The sequence below is a fragment of the Xyrauchen texanus genome, chromosome 22 (genome assembly GCF_025860055.1).
Source record: "Xyrauchen texanus isolate HMW12.3.18 chromosome 22, RBS_HiC_50CHRs, whole genome shotgun sequence".
NCBI classification, from domain to species: domain Eukaryota; kingdom Metazoa; phylum Chordata; class Actinopteri; order Cypriniformes; family Catostomidae; genus Xyrauchen; species Xyrauchen texanus.
This window is the reverse complement of record NC_068297.1, coordinates 13,622,604-13,645,050: the sequence shown is the minus strand read 5'-3', so window position 1 is coordinate 13,645,050 and position 22,447 is coordinate 13,622,604. Positions and strand designations below refer to the sequence as shown.

The 22,447-nt window shown below is 37.9% G+C and overlaps 1 protein-coding gene across 1 annotated transcript; it reads left to right on the top strand.

The window, feature by feature from the left end:
* The first annotated feature begins 323 nt into the window (after positions 1-323).
* On the top strand, positions 324-21,307 carry mrps5 (mitochondrial ribosomal protein S5). Its single transcript, XM_052153308.1, has 11 exons — positions 324-406; positions 5,196-5,324; positions 7,404-7,529; positions 8,335-8,568; positions 9,398-9,432; positions 15,528-15,618; positions 17,113-17,159; positions 17,368-17,425; positions 17,619-17,681; positions 18,336-18,472; positions 20,754-21,307. The coding sequence occupies exons 1-11, from the start codon at positions 358-360 to the stop codon at positions 20,976-20,978; spliced, it is 1,194 nt and encodes a 397-aa protein (XP_052009268.1). The 5' UTR covers positions 324-357; the 3' UTR covers positions 20,979-21,307.
* The last annotated feature ends 1,140 nt before the right edge of the window (positions 21,308-22,447 follow it).

The following is a 22,447-nucleotide window of genomic DNA, read 5'->3' as shown; positions in this document are numbered from 1 at the left end:
GAACTTCAATAAAGAGTGATAAAGAGTTCAAACACTCAATCTTCTTGTTTTTACATGGCCCCCATGGGGCTCCCCCATAGCACCGACACTGCTTTACTATTCTTTACTACTAATAAATTTGATCTAGCCACATGTCTCATAGTAATTATAAGTTTAGTTTAATCACTGTGAAAATAAAATTGCTGTTGATAAAGGTTGATCATTTAACATATTCAGAAGTGTTTTAGGGCACATCTGACCCCCTAGTCACAATCATAAACCCTAAAATATGCTAATTTTGTAATATTTGCTTTCTTACTTTCGGACAGGCACATCTTGGGACAGAACGTTTGTTGATGGACCCCGCAGCATGTGAACATGGCGGCGGTCACAAGGCTGTGCTGCGTCCTCCGGTTATCATTTGATGGTGAGTTTTGCTAATTAACTCTCGTCTTTTTGATGCCTTTCACCTGCGTTAAGTGCAGAGACAATTGTTTATGAATTATGTGAAAGATCCGTATAAAGAATGTGTCGGTTATAGCAGGTTTGATGAAGAACTAGTCTGATCATGCTAACTGTCCCTGTCAGAAAGCTCGAGGAATGTGATGATTTACCTCATAATATGTGCCAAACAAAGGTTAACTTCGAAAATCATACATATATAACCGCAAAATATCTACACAACACCAACATAGATATCGTTCTCTTAGTCATGACCTCTGAAAATTGAATGCTGTCTTAAAGTTTACTTTTTTATTTTAAATGGCTTGTATAAACAATTTTTGTCATTTTAAATCGGGCTTTCAACTAAAATAGTTTCTTAGTAAGTGTGTGCAGTGATTGGTTTTGATTAATGCAGTTTACCAGGCAGCACTATACGTATAAGTATAGTACTATAAGTACTGCTGTGTATTAGCAGCAGTGTTGCCAGAATCGTTTGACATTTTCCAGCCCAGTGATAGCTCAAAACCCACCCAAATGCATATAAAACTGCCCAAATAGTGTATATGAAAATGAAATGCACATTAACCACAACACTACAGCATTTATTTTACTACAATGACATCACAATGAAGTGAAGCAAAGATAAAGTTTCCAAAAACCTTTCCATTCACCCATTTGTCTTCATTCACACATATTAACAAACACATGGGCACCGAAAAGGAACAAATATGCTGCTTTGGGATTTCAAGAAGCCAAATAAAGAAAGTATGCCACTGTGCTATGATTGCAGTTATGTTTTGCCTTTCAATAGGCCTATTTTTTATTTTTATTTCTGCCCAATTCCTAATGTGCTCTTAAGTCCTCATGGTGGTGTAGTGACTCACCTCAATCCGGGTGGCAGAGGACGAATCTCAGTTGCTTCCGTGTCTGAGACCGTCAATCCGCGCATCTTATCACGTGGCTCGTTGAGTGTGTTACCGCGGAGACATAATGCATGTGGAGGCTTCACGCTACTAGGCCCTCATAAATAGGCCTATTTATGAATTAATATGTCATATAAAGGTTAGATATAATCTGTCATACCATTTTACGCTGTTATGGCTCATTCCAAATTCCAAGAAAACTACATCTTTGTAGTCATTCAAGTAAGGTGAATTTGCTAATACACAGAACAGTCGAAGTTCACCTTGAGTGCCAACTTGACGATATATCCCACAGTGTTCTCAACAGCATTAAAGTTCTAGCCAAAAGGCACCAGTGGCCTGGTCTAGAGGTCGACCGATTAATCGGCCGACTTTTTACATAATCGGCATCGGCCAATATCCACGCATATCAAGCCGATTATTAGGCAGGCGCATCTGTGGGCAGCCTAGTGTTGTTGTGGAACACGTGTTCGATGCACGCTGCCCCTAGAGTCATTTTCCAGCAGAGTGAGCAGACCTCACCCAGTGCCTAAGGAGCTCTAAGTTCCTTGGAGAAAACAGTAAGGGTTAAATTTGTATAACTTCTTTAGATTTAATTAAAAACTTTTGATATGTTACTGCCAACTTCAAGAAAAAAACGTGACAAACGCGATAGTTGACATGACGTTCGGCTACTTTGGATATTGATAGCGTAGTTGAAGTTGCATTTTCACAGCAGAAGGGTTGCTATCATGTCACAATAAGGAAGCAAGAATTTTGCAATTACAGACAGTGAATCTGAGACTTTTATTTGTTCTGTTTGTGTGTCTTATATTTGAGAGGGTTGTCACTCAATGCAGATAAATAAGTAATAAAAATATACCAACTTAGTATAGGCTATTGAAGGACTGGCTTTGGTAAGCTCGGACGTTATCGATTCTGCTGTCGGTACTGGAGAAATTAAGAAAATACATTCTTTATTGCTATAAAGAGAAAGTTATTTTATCTCGCCAGCCATTTCTATGTATAATAATATGAAACCATTTGTTTGTGATGCAATTTAGCTATTCGCAGTCAGAGAGAGAGAGAGAGAGAGAACTCGCTCACGCGGTGCCACAGCGAGCACAAAACACGAGCCCTGCTTAATGAGTGACAGAACTAAACATTCAAACATAGCCTGGTTTAGATCTGTGATTATTAGTCTGATTTAATTTTAGATTTCGCCTTCCAAATATTATAAAAATAATATTTATACATAAGCCGCATTCTGTCTAGCACAACTTCCTTCCCTTCACAGCGGTGCACTGACATTTCTCCCTAAAACTCAAACTTAACATCAGAATCAGCACGATCGGTGATTGTTGTAAAATGCTACTGTTGCTAAATTGCCTGACGCGTTTAATAATAAAAAGAGCGCAAGAGACAGGCTACCGTTCCCAAGGCGGCGCGCACTCCGAAACAGACTGCAACGAGACAAGCAAAGTATAGACTACTTTGGGTTTCATGCATCTAAACGATCAACTATACACAAAAATATGTCAAAACGACAGGCTTGGAGATTCACTTAAACACAGTTTATGTCTTAAATGGACGTAGTTATGGAAATAGTTGGGGAGAAAATATGCTGCATCAGGAGCCTATTAGATCTGAACTCGGTCTTAAAGGGGAAGCTGTCTATTAAACATGTGACGATTGAGCCATTACTGCGAATCAAACAACAAAAGGCAAAGAGAAAATCACTTACAGCTCTTGAATGAATAACTTATGCATTAATAAGCATTAATCTATCTATGATAAACTATGCAGTGTTATTTTACAATTGATTACTTTATTAGATTTCTTTTAGACCACACCTGAACAGCAATGTTAGACCTTCCTGAAATAAAATTTTATATATATATATATATATATATATATATATATATATAACAAAAAGAACCGTTAAGAATACCGTTAAAGTACCGGCTCGATAAGCAGTATCGGTAAGATAGTAATACCATTAAAACCTTAACGATACCCATCCCTAGTTATGCCTGTGCTTCTCTTGGATGCTCTGAATATTGGATTACATGTCTGGATTGCCCCTTAATTAAAGCTGCATTTGGATCTCAACCTTCGTGTCTCGGAGCAGTTCGTAACACCTGCTTTGTTTATTTAATATATTTGTTATACATTATTTATAAAATATGTTTTTAAATTATACATTTTTAATTTTAAGTGGTCAAGTGTTCAATAAATGTATTTGTTGAGAAATTTTTGTCTATCTTAAGTAAATATTTGTGTTACATTTTATCTTTCAAATAAAAGGTTCAAATAAGAGGTTAAAAACAAGCACATATCGGCCAAATATCGGCCAAAATAAATCGGCAGCATTAATCGGCCATCGGCCGACCCGGATTTCAAAAGATCGGCATCGGAATCGGCCTGAAAAAAAAACAATATCTGTCGACCTCTAGCCTGATCATTGCAATTTCTCCAAGAAAAACTCCACTGATTAGTCCTGGCATTAATCACCAATTGATATAAGGATAATTTCCCCATTTTCGAAATGTTCTCTTACATTTTTACTGCTTTGTCATTCTTAAGATTGTCTAATTTCTATCACAAAATTAATGAGCAACACCTGCAGATCGCATGCATTCAGAACTTACTGGTGGGTGTGGCGACTCATAGCTCCTCTAAACAGGATTAAACACATTTTCTGTCAAATAGTGTTCTGACTATTTGATTGAATGATTGTGTGTGGAGACATTTTCTTTATTTTAGTTGCACGGGCAATGGAAATTCTTAATTTTATCATTTCAAAAACCCCGCCAAAATCTTTCCAAAGCAGCCCAAAGTTTGACCACCCACCCAAGCACATTTTTCCCTGCACAAATCATTGCAAGTAGACAATTATTGTAAATAGACCAACAGTGGGAACTCGCCCAAACTGGCAAAACTGATTAGTAAGGTAGTGGTCTTATATTTTTTTTGTAGCCCTCCTGTTCTTGCCAGTGCTTCAGTCCTTGATTTTGTTGCTCCTTTGACTTAAATTAAAAAAACTTAAATTATATATTTTCTTTATTAATTAATTTATCAAAACAGCATGTTAAGAACTGATGTTTCAGAAGCATTTGCTACATTTAGACTCGATATTTATCAAAACTATTAAATGTTTGGGGTGCAAAGACAAATCAGAAACCCATTTACAGACTGTCTGATCAAATTAATCCTATTATTGGTGGTGTGGTGTAGTTGATGTACTATAGTGTTTAATGCTGAGTACAAGCAATCAGATGCTGGTTTTGTTACCTTTTTAATGTTTGTTTAATTATTTATTTTAATTTACATTTAACTGTAATAATTCAAACACAGTGGAAGACAGGCTCAAGGTGTGAGAAAGTGAAGGGAAATATAAATAGCTTATGTATATAGGCCTATGTAGTATATGTTTGTGTATATATATATATATTTATATATATAAAACGCAGTATCAGTGTGTGAAATGCATATGAAATGCTGCATTATATGTATCCAAATCACCTTAGTGCCTTTGAGCATGACACTTTACCCCAGGTTACTCCATAGGAAATGTCCCTGTGATTAGTGTTCTGTTGCTTTGGATAAAATTTTATATTACATTGTAGCACATACTACATTTAGAAAACCCTACACCTCCTGTTCTAAGTCACCCTGCATCCTACTACATGTATTTTATTGGAAAATGTTCTTATTTGAATTTATTTGAATTTTCTCTCATTGTTATCCCCTGGTCCTGTTTTGGCCAAAATAGTTTTTTGGGTAATGATGTAATAATAATAATAATAATAATGGTTTGATAATCTTTATTTTATGTAATTGTTTGACCTCTGTCTCCCTTGTCAACAGGTGTTGGAACACTTAGAGCACTAGGGGGCGCTGCACACTTCTCCCTCTTGGCCAGACGCAATCCCACCCAATATGCACCAGTCACTGTAGCCCTGCAACAGACCAGACATGGTAGCTTCTTCAACAAATGTAAGTATCATATAATATGTATTCATTGGATGTTTTTAGATTCCTCAATGATTTTCATTGTGTGTCGATTAAAATCCTGGAGTGATGGTGTCTTAGTGGTTGGGTATCTGGGCTGGCAGCCCAAAGGTCTGGTTTGAACCTTGATGTTATGAGCATTAGTTAATGAGATCCCTTTTCACTGTTGTGGCTTAACCTCAGGCTGCTTCAGGTGGTACTGTCCCTGTATTTTGTTTACTGGAACTTTTTTCTGATTTAAGTATCTAATGAATGAAAACTGACAATTTAGCAATCCTCATAGCACTATTTTGCAAATGTTATGCAGCAAACTGTCTCATGGCAGTAGTCACCTTCAGATGCACCATTCTTAAATGGAGTACAGCAATTTGATCTGGTCCAGCTCAAACTGCAGATAGTTTGGGGACAATAGAGAAAGTATATGAATAGGAAATTCAAATCTTATAGGAAAAGTTAACCCAAAAATGAGAATTCTCTTATTTACTCATCCTCATGCCATCCAAGATGTGTATGAATTTCTTACTTCAAACAAACAAAGATTTTTAGAAGAATATTTCAGCTCTGTAGGTCAATGCAAGTGAAAAGTGATCAGACCTTTTGTAGCTCCAAAAGCACATAAAGGCAGCATAAAAATAATCCATATGACTCCAGTGGTTAAATCCATGTGTTCAGAAGTAATATAATAAGTATGGATGAGAAACCAAACAATATAAAAGTGCTTTTTTAATATCAATCTCCAATTTTCTCCACTCACTTTTTACATTCATTTTCTTTTGTTTTTGGCGATTCACTTTCTTCATGCATATCGCCGCCTACTGGGCAGGGAAGAGAATAGAAATGTATAGTCTTTGATTTAAAAAAAAGAAAACTGTCTCCTTTTGCGCTAACATCTATACTTTTCCAGCTACATTGACAACTTAGCATTGTGATGCTGTAGATATTTTAGACTTTTGGAAGGCAAAAGTCGCTTTGGATAAAAGTGTATGACTAAAAGTAAATTAAAATACTGCCATACAAGTCACAGTATCTACATCAACAAAACAGTTACCTGATTTTAGTGAGGATGTTGTAGTTATTTTCACAAGCAATTTTCACAAGACTGTCAATTTTCTGACTTTCACATGACAACATGATCTAAGATACACGATTTTGGTCAAAAAGTTAAATTACTGTGTTTGCCTTTACAGCAGATTAATCAATAATAAAAAATGTATATGTATCAGGAATCGTTGTGGAATCAGATTATGAATTGTAATTGGAATCGGAATTAATCGTGAGGTACCTAAGGATTCCCAACCCCAAATTGTGATGCCCAATTGTTTGAGAATTGTTTGTATTTGTATCATTTGTTCTTTTAAATTAATTGTTTTTACAGACTTATACATTTGTCTGAATGTTCCATTGTCATGAAAATACAATGATTATAAAGTGTAGATTTTGGTATTATAGAGACTTTCATTAAAATAGTGTGAGCATAGGAAATTATACAAATGAAAAACAGAAATCTGTGCATCTAAAAATGTATTAGTTTTTTAACTTCAAAACTGCTGAAGGATGTGCCTTCTGCATCTCCCTTGCAGATGGTGTAAGTGTAGGCTATGTTAAATGCTTTGGTTTCGTGCGAGACAGTGTGTATTTGGCGATGTTTGGCTGTCAGATAGAATTATGATATTTTTTAACTGCTTTTGTTGTAATCGAATGCTTCATTAGGCCTGGCAGCCTCTCGGTCTCATCTAATTAAGTCCTAATTAAATCAGAACAACATCAAACAACTCCCAATGTCCCACATTAGCCAGCCCCTCTAAACATACACAGAATATGGATGAAAAATGTAACAGAGCTTTGCATTTTTTTAACTCTGCTAACCATGCGTGTGTGTGTGTGTGTGTGTGTTCATCGCTATAGTTTTGGGACAAAACTTTCAAAACCTCCCTTTGGGAACATTAGAGAATATCCTCAATTTGAAAATGGATTCATAATGCAAATACTGTTGCTTTGTTAATATACTGTTGCAGTGCTTTGACTGTAGGTGTGTGTTTATTGACATCATTATGTTCCTTTCAGTGACAGCTGAACAGCTTTGGCGGGGTGTCCTAGCTGAGACTGGCGCTGGTGCCAGAAAGGGCCGGGGAAAGAGAACCAAACGAAAAGTGAGGAGAGATCTCAACAGAGGCCAGAACCTTGGAGAAGGTACATTCTATAATCATCCTCTCTCTTCTTTGTCTGCTTTAGAACATTGATGTTACACACTAAGACATTTAAAAGGGACATTTTCTACATTATTTTCTCACACTCACTGATTTTAAGTATTCAGCAGGCTATTTTTGCTAATCTACCCTCATTACTGTGTTTAATGATTTCTGTTGCAATTGGCTAACCTCAAAATAACTGTGTAGCTCTCACTTCCTTCATTCACACATAGTCATGAATTCTGAACAGGTGTACATATAGGTGGTCATATGTTAATGTGGGCATGGTCGTGACGTCAGTGCTGTTTCTAAACTGCCCATTTTTGCTGCATAGTTTCCTTAAATGGTCCAAATAGAGGGAGTTTAGCATTGGTAATGTTCAGAGTATGTTTTATTTCAAAAGAGAGAGGAAAATACTACTTTTCATTATATGTCCCATTTAAAAACAGAACTACATTTATTACCCACCAGAACTAAATGAACTGGTTTCCTATGGACAGATTTACACCCAGAACTACATTGAAAAGGCGATAAAGAACAGTTACCCGTAGCTATTTAGTCAGTAGCACTTCTTGGTGTTTTCCCCCTCTAAACCAGCGATTGGAATCTAACCTTCTAAGCTCTCATCACACACACAGAGGGCCACATTTATTGAGTGGCATTATTTACTTTCACATTAAAAGACCTCAGGGCAATTGATCGATTTTGCTCTATCACTCACTCTCTCATGGAGCCTTTTCTCAAAACAGGGTTTCAATTAGGAGCCAACAGTTAAGCGCTTGTGTGATTTCTTGTGTCCTCCTCAGGCCGTGCTGGGTACCTGTGGCCCGGTCTGAACACGGCAGTGTATAAGGATGGGTCTGTCCAGAGGCCCTCACAGCGGGGAGAGGCAGAGCAAAAGGAGGTGACGGAAGCCCTGGATCGCCAAAGAGATGAATGGGACAAACGTAGAAAGACCAAGATAAAAAGAGAGAGAGGATGGACCGGCCACTCCTGGGGTGGGATCAGTCTAGGCCCTCCAGATCCAGGGCCTAATGGAGGTGTGTGCCTATGTTGCTGATCATATGTATTACATACATAGATATATATAGTGTGGTTCAAAATTTGTGAAAATGCTTTTATGTTTTTATTTTTTTGTCATTACAAATTATATTATCAGCAAAGGTTGAGTGTAAAATTTGGAATGTTCCAAAGAGCATCTTGTTTGCTTTAATGGAAGTAAGGAAATCTGGCCTTTTCTACAAAGGAATTTACATGGTAAATGTCATAATTTTTAAAAATTTGCTTGCATTTAATTTGTGCAGAATCTTAAATATCTTCTTCAATTTACTTCATAACGTTTTTGTTTTAAATGTTTCAAAATCAAAACATTTTCCAGGTTTAAATAAGATTTTGAAATCCAGATTTTCAATGTGAACTCAGACTTAAAACCCCTCTTTACATACACATTCACATTACTACATACTGCTTTCATGCTGCATACTACATATGATGCAACACTTGCATCTTCAAGCTCGGGTTGCTTTGACACACTCAAACATACTTCTCTCCCAAAATGAGATGCAGACAGTGCAATCTTGTTGTAATTTGCACTGCTGTTCAGCGCTGTTCGGCCACTCACCATCTTGCCGTGCAAATGGTTTTCCTGCTGTCTGATTGGCCGACAGTAGGAAGGTGCAATCTCTGCTAGTCGTGGTGATGGATTGCCCAGACATGGTGAGGCCTAGAGTCTAAATCATGTCATGGCAACACCCCCACCTCCATCCAGGAGATATGCCTGTTTCTTTCTCAAGCAAAATGAAACACCTGGAATGAGTTTTTGTCATTTAAAAAAGCTGTGACTTTTGTTTGTCCTTTTTGTTTTTTCAGAATTGTACGAAGATTTTGAATCGCGAATCATTGAGGTGAGTACACACACCTCCTAATAATAAAACATTTTCATTTAAAGTCACAATTCAACAGTGCACATTGCATGTATTTCATAGAAAAAAAGTTTCATCCAAATGTAATAACTTGCTTCAACTCTGTAATGACTTTCCTTTTGTTGCTGAGCTCAGGGGCGGATTACCGACCGGGCCAATGGGGCCAGTGCCCAGGGGCCCTTGACTACCAGAGGGCCCTTGAATGCCCAGTGGTGCCCTGGGTTTTAGGGCTGCGCAATGTAGTTTGGTGATTCCCCCCCACTTGAAAACCCTTTTGGGCATGAACAAGTCATATGATTAAGTCATATGACAAGTTATGATGCAAGTCATAATCCGTCCCTGCTGCTCACATAGATCATGTGGGCTATTGGTTAATGTTAACATCACACTGATTTCATGTAGACAGTTTGGGCTATTGGTTAATGTCAACCAACAGCCAAAAAGCTACTTGGGCGTTGTTTTTGACTTGTGTTGTAGGTAATGCGAATTTCTAAAACCTGTATGTGATAGCTGTGCAGTATGCATAAGCCTCACTCCCCTGGCTTCAAGAGGCACACTAGCGACTGATGCTAGAGGCTGTAAGCTGTGCTTGAGGGTGTGTGAGCGTCTCTCTCATATGTGGCTGTATGCATCTCTGGTTTACTTCAAGTTACTGAACAACTTTTAAATGGGAGGCAGTCAGGGCACCAAATCTGCACAGTGCAAAAATTACCATGTACTAGTGTTTGAGTGTCTGGAGAATTATCTAATTATACACAACAATGAACGTTTGATAAACACATCTCTGCATAGGGCCCCAGGCTGGCACCAGCAGATGTCATTTTAGAATGGAAATCAGTACAGCAATTCACCTCAGGCCCTCTTCTTTGTTTCACTCTACTGTGTTTTGCCTGTTGTCTTTGTGTTGTCCTCTGATCCTTTCATTTCCAAAAAGCTTTATTGGAAGAGAAGTGGATAGGTTTACAGTGGAAGCTTTCCCCCTAAATGAACACTGCAAAGAATCAAATGGAACACAGGCGGATAATTCAGATGATTTAGGTTAAGTGATCTCGCTCTCTCATTCTGTCAGTCTTGTTCTCTCTATCTCTCTTTCCTGTCTCGTTGATGGATATTTTTGGGCTCTTGGCAAGAGTGACTAGACTGAGCCACCACAGACTGAGTCAGGCCCCTTCAGTCTTTTTCAGTCCCCAGCAAATTAACTTGTGTGGTGGAAAATATATTGATTGTGACTGGACACATGGTGGTGATACTGTTGTGTCCTTATATTACCCCAAGAGGCATGTGATCTAACCAGAGACATAGAAATTTTCATAGAGCTAGTAAGAGAGCTAGTTTTCATATTAGAGGGCTGACACAGAAATAAAGAACTTCAGCAGTTCTCCATAACCTTGAACCCCAAATCAAATTGAAGTGGTTCTGAAAAGCTTGGTGACATTATCAGGCATGCATTTTAAGTGCCACACATTTCTGACTCTCTGTGTTCTCCATCCCTCCCTCTCCCCCTCCTTTTCTCTCAGTCTCCTGGGTGTCCTAGAGCAGGAACAAGTAAAGACCATAAGAGCTCAAGTACTTATAAAGGCACATGAATTAAGCTAAATATTTCCTGTAAACCCAAGGACAAGAGTCGTCTGCCAAGAGAGAGGGAAGAGAGCCATAGTGCTCTTGATGGATGATGCATGAGAGAGAGAGAGAGAGAGAGAGAGAGAGTGACCTGGAGGGAAAGGGATATGAGAGTGATAAAAAAGATATAATGGTTATGTAGATGGATTAAAACAAGAGGAAGACTTTTACAGTTTCAGGCTCCCATCTGACAGATTTTTACTTACGTTTACCATGTCTTGTAAAGATTAGACGATCTCTTTCCTTCTTGGTTTCATCCGGACCGCGAATCATCATTACAATGGTTGCCCCATCTTACCGTTTCTACAGTTTAAGTGAGCAACATGTCAAAACTTTGGAGCTGTACACACCACGCTAATTCATATTTTTCTCTACCGCTGAACTCATTTCATTCCCGCTCAACCTGCTATAGACATAAGGTGCCGCATAAACCCTGATAAGTAGTTATTTTAACAACAGAAGAGACACTGTGAGCTGCAATATAGATGGATACTAGCATCTTTCACCTAAACATATTGCAGAAATCAAGAATGAAGCCAAGTGAAACAATTTGTCTGATATATGACTCTGATGGTTCAGCTAAGGCAGGTTTGTGACCGGACAAGTTAACGTGGCGCCTATAACACTTTTTTTCCCTGTCTAAATTTAGCTTCATTAATCAGCATGTTAAGAGCCTTTCATAATACACAAACTGATTTTTGTTGTAATTTTGTGAAAATTAATCAAAGATATCATCATCTCTGGCATGGATTGCAAATAAAGGCAACCAAAACTTTGAAATGACTAGTTATCCTAGTAGAGTTCTCTGCTGTTGAGAACGTTTTCATTGTTTCATAGTCAGCCTATTTATACCTACAGCCTATAAATCTATATATAGCAAACAGTATTTTTATGCTGCACTGTTATTTAAAATGTTTTTTTTGTGTTAGTAGATTGTCACTTTAAGGAAGATATAAAAATTGTCCATTCACACTTACATTTTATTTTAGGGGGCACCCCTGAAACCCCCATAGAGTATTTTTTTGATCTATCAAAAGGCCTCCTATACCCCATACATTCAAACACAAAAACTGGACTGCTTTCATTCAGCTCAAAAACAAACTGTTGATCTTATCTTTTAATATTCATATACATTTGCTCTCTACTGATGAACTCCATTAAATATTTTAATCTTTTTGTAGAACAGATCCCTCAGACCCCAACACTTTGGCTGCTCGGCCCCAATTATTGTTCAAAACACAGCACCATGGGGCTCATCTTGCTACAAAATCACCTGAGCTTTTTGACAGTTCCCCTTAAAAATCCAGACCAGAATGGTAATTGTGTCAAATGGAAATGATAAGCTATTCAATTGGAATTTGGAAATTAATGGTATTCAATTACTCAGGAGGTCAGTCCTTCCTGAGTATAGATGATCTTTCACATTGAAGTCCCCAGGATGACACACCCAAAAAAACTGGGACATAATTTCTTTAAAATCTAAAATGTATGCATCTGTGGAAATCAGACCATTGTGCCAATAACATGGTGACCATTTATATGATACCAAACATGATTGTTAAAATCCCTTTCATTCACAAAAACGTTATATTTTCATACTGTTGTTCTGAGTGATTTGAGTCTAAAGAGGATGGATTGCCGGTGGAGGGAGTGAGGGGAAGAGACAAAGACAAAACTCTGTTGGGAGAGAACAGATGAGGAAGAAACTCATTCACTCTGTGGGCTGTGGAGACAAATGTCTGTATGATAGTTTTTCTGCATGTGTGTTGTCCATCTCTCTGGATATCTCTAGATATACTCGCTGTAGTCGAGTCCAATTGTAGACACACTTTACCTTTTAGTCAAGTTTACATTGTAGGAAGTCTTTGTATTGTAGTCAAGTTTATGCTGTAGTCACACTTCACATTAATTAAGATTGCATTGTAGAAACTTAACACTGTATTCAGGTTTACATTTTTATTTAGATTAGATTCAACTTTAATATCATTGTGCAATATACAAGTAAACAGCCAATGAAGTGCAAATAACTTATATATATATTATTTATGGAGTATATACAATGTTTTTTTTTTTAGAGTGCAAAGTTATCAGGTAGAGAAGTAGAGACCAGCTCAATGCTGTCAATTAGTCTATGAAGTACAAGTACAAGGTGCAAATGAAGAAGTGTAATACTGAAGGTGCATTGTACAGAATGAAGTATAAATATATTTATATGGCCGGTGACCATAACAGTGCAAATGGCATCAGGAGGTAGAAGAAATGTGCCAAGAAATGTGCAAGGGAATGTGCAAAAAAAAATTGTAAAAAAAGTGTCATTGTAGACACTTTACATTGTAGTCAAGTTTACATTTTTGTCAATTATTATGTTGTAGTCAAGTATGTTGTTGTTTTGATTTACACTTTAGTCAAGTTGACATTGTAGACACACTTTGTTGTAGTCATGTTTACACTATAGAGAGCCTTTTCCCTGTTTTCCCCAAATTTAAAGTGTAGTCAGGCGTGCCATGCTCCGACCCTTACACACATCACTCACATCAGATTTTTTTTTTTCCATTGCACATAGACAATTCCTTTACAAATTAGTTCACAGAGACTCCAGTTAAAAAAAGATGGCTCCTGTCAAAGCTATCCTTTTTAAATTTCTCAACTGATGCAATAAAATGGATGAATTCATACTTAATAAACAGGAAGCAAAGTGTACTTATTGGTAATACTCAATCTGCATACCTAAACTGTAATATTGGTGTCCCCCAAGGGTCAATACTAGGCACAATTTTGTTTAGTTTGTACATTAATGACCTGCCCTTAACCTGTCCACCTGTCAACATACAAATGTATGCTGATGAAACCGTTCTTTATGTACATGCTAAAAACAAACATCAAGCTGCAAATGAACTAACAGCAGCCATGGCCCACATATCAGACTTGTTAAACAACTCATGTTTACACTTGAATGTAAACAAAACTGTTTGTATGTATTTCTCACTGAGACCTTCTGAGTCTCCCAAACCTGATGTTCTTGTTAATGGAGAAATGTTACAGTAGTGTCTGATTTCAAATACCTTGGAATCATCCTAGATTCAAAGCTGACTTTTAAAAATCAGGTTAAAAAAATCACCAACACCATCAAATTCAATTTGGCTAATTTTAGACACATCAGACCATATTTAACAACCGCAGCAGCCAACCTCTTTATGCATGCTATGATCTTTTCCCATATAACATATTGTTTCACAAGCTGGTCTCAAACAAATGCTACAACTTTGTCTGTTTGTCCCTATACAAACAGACAATAAAGATTTTTGATAGGTTCCTCCATTGTCATATAATAAAAAAATATAATCTATTCAATTTAGATAGTTTTAAAAATGTTGTAGATGCTTGCCTCATCTTTAAGGTGTTACACGGGCTTGGCCCTCCCCCGTTGAGCCAGTTCATAAAGCAGAAGGATAGCAGCGGTAGGGTAACAAGGGGAGTTACCAGAGGACACTGTACAGTACAGACGTAGTAAGTTTGGACAAACCGCATTCTCAATTAGGGCCATCTGTTACTGGAACAGTTTACCTACTGAACTGAGAGAAGGCACTAATTACCTAATGTCTAAACATAAACTTAAGACCTGGCTTAAGGCAAACCAGACTTGTAACCACTAGTAATCTAACAACCTTTTTACCACACTTTACATAATCTTTGTTTTTTTTATATACCTCTGTCACTCTTGTTATGTATTTGGTATTGTACTTCTCTTGCAGTACTTGCTGAAGCACTGTACTGAGGATAGTGGGCACTGATTTGTTGTAACCTGCTCAGGGACTATGGATGAAAATGAGTTTATTAGCTAAATCTGGTTCATTTACATTGAAGTGTAAACTGAAATGTTGATTAATGTGCATTGTCCCTGGTAAATAAATAAGTTCAGCAGATAGTAAGAGGTATAAAACAAGTGTTTTGACACCCTTAAAGTGCAACACCAGCAGAACAACATGCATCTCGTTTGATATAATACTCAATTGACATCCTGCTTTGGGCATGCTATTTAATTGGGGAAGTAGGCATAGTCGGACAGTCGGTTGTTTAAAAAGAGTGTGAAATTGAATGAAAGTGGTGGTTTAGGGCATAATCAGCCATGTAATTCTAATTTTCTAGATTAATCAGCTATGTAATTCTAGATTTCAGACCGTTGAAAGGACTCATGTAATTTCCTTTGAACTTGTGTAGTTCTTTCCGGTAGGTGGGCTTTTACTTTCAGCACAAAGATCCCTATCATATCAATGATACTCCTACAGCAAACCATTATGTAACAGATTGCAAAAAGGTGCAAGAGAGAATTCTTTTCTCTAGTCATTGTGGTAATACTGCCTTCTGCTGGTCACTTAGAGGAAGTACACATGAAGAAACTGGTCCCTTGCAGATATTGACTCCAATGTCATTTGTACTGTTTTTTATTTGATTAACAGGTCAAGAGTGTGTTTAACATCACAGCCAAGGAGGGCAGGAAAAGGTCTATCAGCGCTCTGGTTGCTGTTGGTAATGGAAACGGTGCTGCAGGTGAATCAGGGCACACAAACACACAACTTTAAGATTCTGTGAAGGCTGGATGGCTTGTTAATGGTAACAGATGACAGTGTGACTTTATGAGGAGAGGCAGATCTTTTAATCTCTCACACAGCCAAGTCTTGCTTTCAGGCCACTGTCTTTAATAGTCATAAACTGTCTGCAGTATATGGAAGAGGTAGGTTATAATAAGGTAAGGATTGCTATGCAACATCAGTAGTCTTTGCCATCTCTGGCAAGTACAGCACTGCTTTGACTGACGGTGTGTGAGTGGAGATCACACAGTGTCTTCACAGATGAGAATGAGAGCTCAAATATCTCCATTGACATATTCATGTTGCTTATATTGTCATAAATGGTGCGAAAACTGTCATGTCCCTCTCACTAAATGTTTCTGTCTGGCTCTGGCCAACACTTAATTAGTTTCATGGTGGTTCGCAAGTATCTTGGCTTGTTTATATACACTATGTGAACTCAGATGTAAGACCGTCTCCAATGTCTGCAGTGGTTCTCTTATCACGTTTTTCATAGAATGCGAAGTGCTCCTTGTTATTTTCACTTGTAATTCCGTATACATTTTGCTGATATAGGTTTTTACTATTCAGAACAATTATTTTTATCAAAATTATAATAATTAATCGTGAATATTTGAGAACATATCAGGACATCTTTTTTATTACACATTTATTGCACTTTCATGTTAGTCCTGATGGTTACACTTTACAATAAGTTTCCATTTGTTAACATTATGTACCTACATTACACAGAATATTGTTTCACTAAATGATAAAATACTAGACAAAATAAAAGTGCTAAATATCAACTGAAAAATAAAATTGTAATAACACTCTTATTAGAGTTGGGAACTGAGAACCAGTTCTTGTGCAGAACCAGTTTCGAAAAAAGAAAAGAAAAAAAAGTTAACGTAACCGTATGATTGTTACGACTTTCAGTTCAATTAACGGTTCATCAATGCGCATTTCTATGCTAATGGTGACACAAAACTCGGCGTGTCCAGTGTAGTCCCATTCCCAAATAAATAGCTCTTATGAGCTGGCTATTTTTAGTAATTCATAGTAATTTTTTGAAATTGTCATGTATTATTGTACTTGTAAGACTTCAGTCAGGCAGTATAGTTACTGTTTGGTTGTTCATATGACAGCGTGCTGTTAAAGATACACATGATACACGGTAGATGCAATAAGAGTTTCATTTCTTATTTTCAAATAATTCTTCTTCAAAGGTACTAAAATAATCATGAATGTAACTTCAAAAAAATTCATTATTCTGAAGAATTTAACCTGGATTCCTTAATTCCTTACGATTCCCATCACTAACTCATGTGAAGTAAAAACAATGATTTTGTTTTGTTTCAATGTTAAAACGAGCATAATTGAATTCACGTGATTCACAACTAATACAATCTAATATGTGGTTGGAAAAATACAGTGCTGATGTCATTGCGCTGTTTTGTAAATTTCTCTACAGGATTTGCGCTGGGGAAAGCAGCAGACAGAAACACAGCACTAAGAAAAGTAAGCCACCAGTCGCTCAATTAACACACAGCACACTTATTGCAGGGATGGTTCCCCCTGAGGTTAAATCAAGGGCAAAATAAAGATGGAACAAAACTCTGGTTTTAATAACTCTTCAGTTTCCTTTGCACATTTGCAGGATTTAAAACTCCAGTGTTCTGCTAAAGCTAACCAGATCAGGTAATGATTAAACCAATTTGTTTTACAGGCTAAGAACCGAGCTGTGCATTATCTCTACTACATCGAGAGATACAACAACCATACTAGTGAGTCATACTCTGCTGTCATATTACTTCACACACAAAACTTAAACACGGTAAATATCATGTGTGTTTGAGGGAAGGAGGTCACTCAGTTTATATATTTGTTTGTGAATTTTTATAATGTTTGCCTTACAAAAAAGAGAACTTTGTGTATGAGAGTTTTTTTTTATGTCTTCTTGTTCACCTTCATGTACAGTATATCATGACATCGAGTCCACCTTTAAAAGGACCACGCTGAGAATAAAGAAACAGAACAAAGGTAACAGTGCTGACCATAAACACATGCACATAAAAATGTGTACAATTGCGAACACAAGCTGTGAACATGGGCACAATCACTGCACCACAGCTATGGTGTTTTAAAACATCTGGCCAAGTTCCAATTCCCCTCCACACCTGGTCTGAGCTCTACTGAGTCTAGTCCACACATCAGATCAGGATGGTGGCTACTAACCTGGTTCTGAGTCCAGCTCTGCTTCACACAGTCTGTGTCTCTGATTCAAATCTACAGAGTCTTATTTGTTTCCATGGCAGCCAGCCAAGTCACACTGTACTCCCAAAGGAAACGTGTCCACACACTTTTCTCACACCTCGAGCATGAGCTGCCCATGCTCACATCTCACCTCTGACACCTGAGTAATGAAACTGGCGAGAGATGTTATGACTGGATCTGAAAACTTGGTAACTGAAAGCATCAGAGCCTTTTTATCTCTTTACACAGAGATCTGCCATCAACCCCATCTATAGTCTTATTCTGTCATGTAATATGTTTATTGCGGTCATTTATCACGCCATGCGGTTAAACTTACAATGGAAATTTTATCTTTATCCATCTCTTCTACCTCATTTCTCCATTTACTCACTTTCCTTCACCTTCTTCCTCTAATTTTATGTTGTTTTTCCTCTCTCTCAGGTTATGGCTTGCATTGTCACAGGGCAGTGATCACTCTCTGTAAACTGATTGGAATAGAAGATATGTATGCAAAAGTGGAGGGTTCAGTCAATCTGCTCAACATCACCAGGGCTCTCTTTCATGGCCTGGCCAATCAGGTGAGAGATTAAAACGGTAGTTTAGCTGATCAGGTCAATCATCATCTCCATGTCTGAATATATCTGAATGGCCTATTTGATTCTGTGACAATGCAGGTAGGATGTTGTGGCAGGGCGGGGGCGGGTGGTGATCCTACACACCCAGTCCCGTATTAGGCTAATTATGCCGCTGTGAGGGATAAAGGTCGACTGCAGGGGATCATGCGGGAGAGGGAGATCGTGCGGGAGAGGGAGATCGTTAGCGGACATGTCCGTCATGTGTGTGTTTATGTTGTCTTTTAAGTTTATCATTAAACTGTTATTTATATTGAAAAGCCGGTTCTCGCCGCCTCCTTTCCATTGATCCCATTATAGATGTGTTCCTGAATCAAATTTTTTTGTTTGTTCTGGAAAAACTTTCTCCCCAATTTGGAATGCCAATTCACAATGCGCTCTAAGTCCTCGTGGTGTTATGTTGACTCTCCTCAAACCGGATGGCTGAGGACGAATCTCAGTTGCCTCCGCATCTAAGACCGTCAATCCACACATCTTATCATGTGTCTTGTTGAGCACATTACTGCGGAGACCTAGCGCGTGTGGAGGCTTCATGCTATTCTCCTCGCCATCCACGCACAACTCTCCATGTGCCCCACGGAGAGCGAGAACCACATTATTGCGACCACAAGGAGGTTAACCCAACATGACTCTACCCACCCTAGCAACCGGGCCAATTTGGTTGCTTAGGAGACCTGGCTGGAGTCACTCAGCACACCCTGGATTCGAACTTGCTACTCCATTGGTGGTAGTCAGCATCTTTACTCGCTGAGATAGACAAGCCCGAAAAACTATTAATAATTTTACTCTGATCAACCCTTTTTCTCTACTCCTAGTCCTTCACCAGGATCAAATCTTTTCGAGGAAATCAACCTTATATAATCATTATAAGTAGTAGGAATGGATATATTAATAGTGGAGATGCGAAATAGGATTGGATAAAGTGGGTCAAAAAGCTAAATCGAACCCTGGTTGTCCACAAAACAAAAGTGCTATTTACACCTAAATTGGTTTCCAGAAATCATAAATGACTGGAAAAGTCATGGATCTTTTTGGTAAAAAAAGGTGGGAATCCTGTTGTTCAAGACGATTTTTGCACTCACTCAAGCAGCCAAGTTGCTTTAGACTGGTTACCCACTGAAGCTAAGCAGGGTTGAGCTTGGCTAATACCTGGATGGAAGACCTCCTGGGGAAAAGGTTGCTGCTGGAAAAGTTGTTAGTGAGGCCAGCAGGGGGTGCTCAGCCTACAATCTGTGTGGGTCCTAATTCCCCCAGTATAGTGATGGAGACAAAAAGTTACCGTCTTTCGCAAGAGTCGTTAAAACGAGGTCCTGACTCTGTGGTCATTAAAAATCCCAGGGTACATCTCGTAATGAGGTGTATCCCCTGTGTCCTGTCCATTTGCTCTTATCAGTCATGGCCTCCTAATAATCCCCCTCCATTAATTGGCTATATCGCTCTACTCTCTCCTCTCCACCAACAGCTGGTGTGTGGTGAGCTGACTTGCGCACTTTGGCTGCTGTTACATTATCCTGGTGGATGCTGCACACTGGTGGTATTTGAGGAGAGTCCCCTGTTTATTATGTAAAGCGCTTTGAGTGTAGTATCAGAAAAGCACTATATAAATGTAACATTCAATCATTCATTTGAACAGCAGGGGGGGATTGGGAGGCATGGGCCCAGTTTTGTTTTTATTTTCCAAGTCCGCTCTACTTGGCAAAATCACAGTCACCTAATTGATACTGTGTAAGATGTCCTAACAAAATTATTTGTGTTATTGTGTGGTCATTTTAAAGGAGTTCTGCTTTAAAATGACAAAAGATCAAATATTTCACTTGAAATTAAAAAGTGTTTTGTAAATGAATAAAAACCCACAGTTTATTTTCCGACAGTCCTGTCTCCAGAGAACCAGACACTTTTATTAAGACTGCTCTAATGAGGTCAGCCTGCTCCATTTGAACTATGTTAGATACCAACCCGTAATTCCACAAAGGAGTAGACAGAAAGAGGCCAAATCAATTAAAATGCTAGTCAGTTCAAAAGTCCTTGCTGATTGGCTCCCAGGAGAAGCAGGCTTTGTGAAGAGAGATTGAGAAATATCATTGCAGAATAAGCCGTAGTTCAACAAAGTTAATGGGGCTTCAATGTGCATGATCAAAGGAGACACACAGGAAATTAGAGACCCTCCAAACTGTCACTGTATTTTTTCAGGCATGTAACTGACTCTTTCTTCCCTGTCCCACCACAGGAGACTCATCAGACTCTAGCTGATAAAAAGCAGCTTAACGTTGTGGAGTTTCGAGCTGAGCAGGGGCCTCTGCCGATTGTGGTGGCACGACCACAGCTGGGTGCCCGTAAGGAGCCTGAGGTTGAAGATGAGGTGCCCAACAAACGTCTACACTGGGCTGAAGTGAAGGCTGCCCAGGGTGTTAAGAGATCAGCGTGGGCAGGGGTTAAACGGACCATCTGGTGATCTGAACTAGACTCTCAATAGTGCCATCCACACTGCAGGCCAACTCCCTTGCACAGATCTGACCACCATATACTTGGGAGAAGGTTTAGAGTTGGGGGCAGGTGCTTGGATTCGAAGCATGCTCCTTAAGAGTCATTTCATTATAAATTAAAGGTATTAAATTGTTGCTAACCATTTTGCAGAAGGAACATTGAAGTGAATGTGTAAGCATTTGAGTTACAATTCTTCAGTTCGTCAGACTTTCCTCACACTTACCTGTGTGTCATATTAATGTAAGAGCACCAACACATCTCAAATAAATCCAGTTTGGGTAAATCTTTGAGTACTATCAGCTTATTTCATCTTGCTAATGTCTAAGCAGTGTGTTGTGAAGGAGCCTAATAAACGGAGCAATGCATCAAACTTAAATTTTTCAGTAATATCATGAAATTCAGGAGTTCTGCTTTTTTCAAAATTGTAGTTTTTCCAGTAACAAGCTATTTTTAGTTTAAAAAAAACAATAGTGTTAGCATGACAGAATTATTTATCACTGTTTTCACACTCAGCTTTACAATTGATTTAGATGTGGTAATAATCAAATGCACTCTTTCCAGTAGTGTTGGGAAATCTGATGCACTTCAGTAAATCTCATTCAGATGGTTAAATTCAAACACAAATACACATTCATTTGAAGGTTTGAGTCGGGTTCCCAAAAGTTTCTGCACATTATTTGTCTTTTTGGCATATATTGTCTTTGTAGTAGGGATGCACTGAAATGAAAATTCTGGGCCGAAACCGAAAATCCAGGATGCTCTTGGCCGAAAACCGAAACCGAAATTTTTACCTATTTAAAAAAAAAAAAAAAAAAAAACGTGTATAATTGTATTAATTTTATACTTTTTCATTAATTTCATGAATTTAATGAATCTGAATTGAAAAACTACAAACCAATAAAATAAATCACACTTTTATTGAAAGTAGCACACCAATATTGGACAAAAAAATATATTAAAACTATATTAATATTATTCTTCTTTCAGTTCTGTAAAAATCTAATTTTACAGATTTTATTAACAATTATCCAAATAATGTAAAGTTTTAGAAAACTATTATATGCAAAACAACAGTCAAGTAATTAACTTAGCTAACATCTTTCAAAAAGTTTAAATATGCAACAGTAATTTTAATTAAAACAACAGGCAGAATGGCAGAGGGCCTCTATTCCACTGATCTATATATATATAACTATAATATATAATTATATATATAGATCAGTGCTCTATTCTGTTTATGTAAACGTATGTACACTTTAAGTGAAAATGATTGTGCAAAACAACAGTAATTGAACTAAATCCAACCTCAACTGTAAACGACAGATGTATCCTCGAGTGAAGAACAAGTGTAATGTAAATGCTATTCACATCATATTGGACCGCTTTCTATTTAAGTACAAGTGACAGGTTTCTCTTTAAGAACAAAAGTTGCTAAAT

Excerpts from the sequence above, each read along its gene's own strand:
- mrps5 (XM_052153308.1), top strand. The coding sequence starts at position 358 with ATGGCGGCGGTCACAAGGCTGTGCTGCGTCCTCCGGTTATCATTTGAT. Across the intron at positions 8,569-9,397 it reads AGATCCAGGGCCTAATGGAG|AATTGTACGAAGATTTTGAA; the intron begins GTGTGTGCCTAT and ends TTGTTTTTTCAG. Across the intron at positions 17,682-18,335 it reads AATAAAGAAACAGAACAAAG|GTTATGGCTTGCATTGTCAC; the intron begins GTAACAGTGCTG and ends CCTCTCTCTCAG.